The 1,792-nt window shown below is 44.0% G+C and overlaps 1 protein-coding gene across 1 annotated transcript; it reads left to right on the forward strand.

Annotated features, from left to right (window-relative positions):
* The first annotated feature begins 377 nt into the window (after positions 1-377).
* On the forward strand, positions 378-1,510 carry LOC138262420 (uncharacterized protein F54H12.2-like). The gene is made up of 2 exons (XM_069212319.1): positions 378-792; positions 903-1,510. Exons 1-2 carry the CDS (start codon positions 378-380, stop codon positions 1,508-1,510), a joined length of 1,023 nt encoding a protein of 340 aa, XP_069068420.1.
* The last annotated feature ends 282 nt before the right edge of the window (positions 1,511-1,792 follow it).

Here is a 1,792-nt window from a genome sequence, read left to right on the forward strand (position 1 = left end):
GGAAGTAGCAGGGATGCTGTACAAGGCGCGCTCTGGTGTTAAAAGGAGGCAAAGGGCTTTGCGGCTTAGGGGTCCGCCAATGCCTTATAAAAAACCGAGGACTTCTTCAAAAGGCCCACACAAAAGAAGAGTCGTAAGACGTAGGAGACCTTCCAAGAAGAAGAAGAGGTTGTGTTCTAGTGCAAATATTTTTTAAATCCGCTATCATGGCCTTCGTACACTGTGCCTCGGGTGAATGTGCCAAATCAGAGCTAGATCTGTTTTCACTTAAACCCACACAGACCAGCATTGAGAACAGTTTTTTCATGGAAGTATCGCCTCTAGCCACTCTGACACCTCTGGCGCCAATAGAGTTTTATGTTTCAGGGTCAACGGATATGTATCTGGATCTCAACAACACCGTGTTACACCTCGTATGTAAAATAACCAAAGCAAACAGCACCAACATCGAGGATGATGCTAAAGTGACGGCAATCGCCTATCCCATCGCAACCATGTTTAATCAAGTGGACATTAACCTGGGCGATCGACTCGTCACGCAGAGTGATGACATGTACGTCTACAGGGCATACATAAAGACTATTCCAAATTACAGTCGTGAAGCCCTGGACACACAACTTTCAGCGCGTCTCTTCTACAAAGATACTGAAGCACATTTTGAGGACACGGTATTGGACGGCTCCAATGTTGGTTTTAAAAGAAGAGCCAGCTTCGCAACCGGCAGTAGGCAATTTGATCTCCTGGGGCGCATACATTCATACCTTTTCTTCCAAGATAAGCTTCAAATCAATGGTATAGATCTTAAGATCAAACTCAACCGCAACAAGGACACATTCTGCCTCATCAGCGGCGATGCGAGAAATTATAAACTGGTTATATTTTCCCGAGTCTGTTTGTAAAAGGAGTGAAAGTGTCACTGAGTGTCAGACTGGCCCATGCTAAAGCTTTACAACTATTGAACGCAAAGTACGCCATTGAAAGAGTTGCTCTGAAGATATTCAGCATCCCCGCCGGAACTAGATTAACGCAGCAGCAGAACCTATTCCTGGGTCAGCTATCGAAACTCATCATAGGGTTTGTGGACAATACAGCTTTTAGCAGACTCTATACCTTGAATCCTTTCAACTTCAAACACTACGATATCAACTACGCAGCTCTGGTCCACGAGGGTGCTGTTATCCCAGCAAAACCATTCACTCCAAGTTTTGGAACATCCAATTTTGTCCGGGAATATCTCGGACTGGTCTTGATAACGGGGAAACATCTGCGGGACTCGGGAGTCGTTGTTTCAAGAGAGGGGTATGGGGCTGGCTATACACTGTTTGCGTTCGACCTGACACCTGATATGGAAGATGGTGACCACTGCAATTTGATCAAAAATGGAAATCTAAAAGCTGAAATACATTTTACACAGGCCTTGGCGACCAATGTGAACATGGTTGTATTCTCTGTATTTGACAGCGTTATTCAGGTCAATCACGCCCGCCAACTTATGTTTGACTATCATTAAAAGCTTGTAAAATGGACACTACTGAGATACGTGATTCTTAAGTAGACATAGATACGCTAAGAAATACTTTTTAGGTGTATTTCCGAGCGAGGGACTACCTGAAAAGATAGGCCCTAAAAGACCCTGCACCCTAGTCTTTAACACTGACCCGCATTATAAGGGTGGTACACACTGGGCTGCAATGTTTCTTGATGTAGACAAGGTTCTAGTGTTTGACAGTTTAGCTGAGTTCTCCGAGCATGACATTTATACAAAACCAATATTCAAATATGTTAAAAAAAG

This window comes from Pleurodeles waltl, chromosome 10, assembly GCF_031143425.1.
Source record: "Pleurodeles waltl isolate 20211129_DDA chromosome 10, aPleWal1.hap1.20221129, whole genome shotgun sequence".
In the NCBI taxonomy this organism is placed as follows: Eukaryota; Metazoa; Chordata; class Amphibia; order Caudata; family Salamandridae; genus Pleurodeles; species Pleurodeles waltl.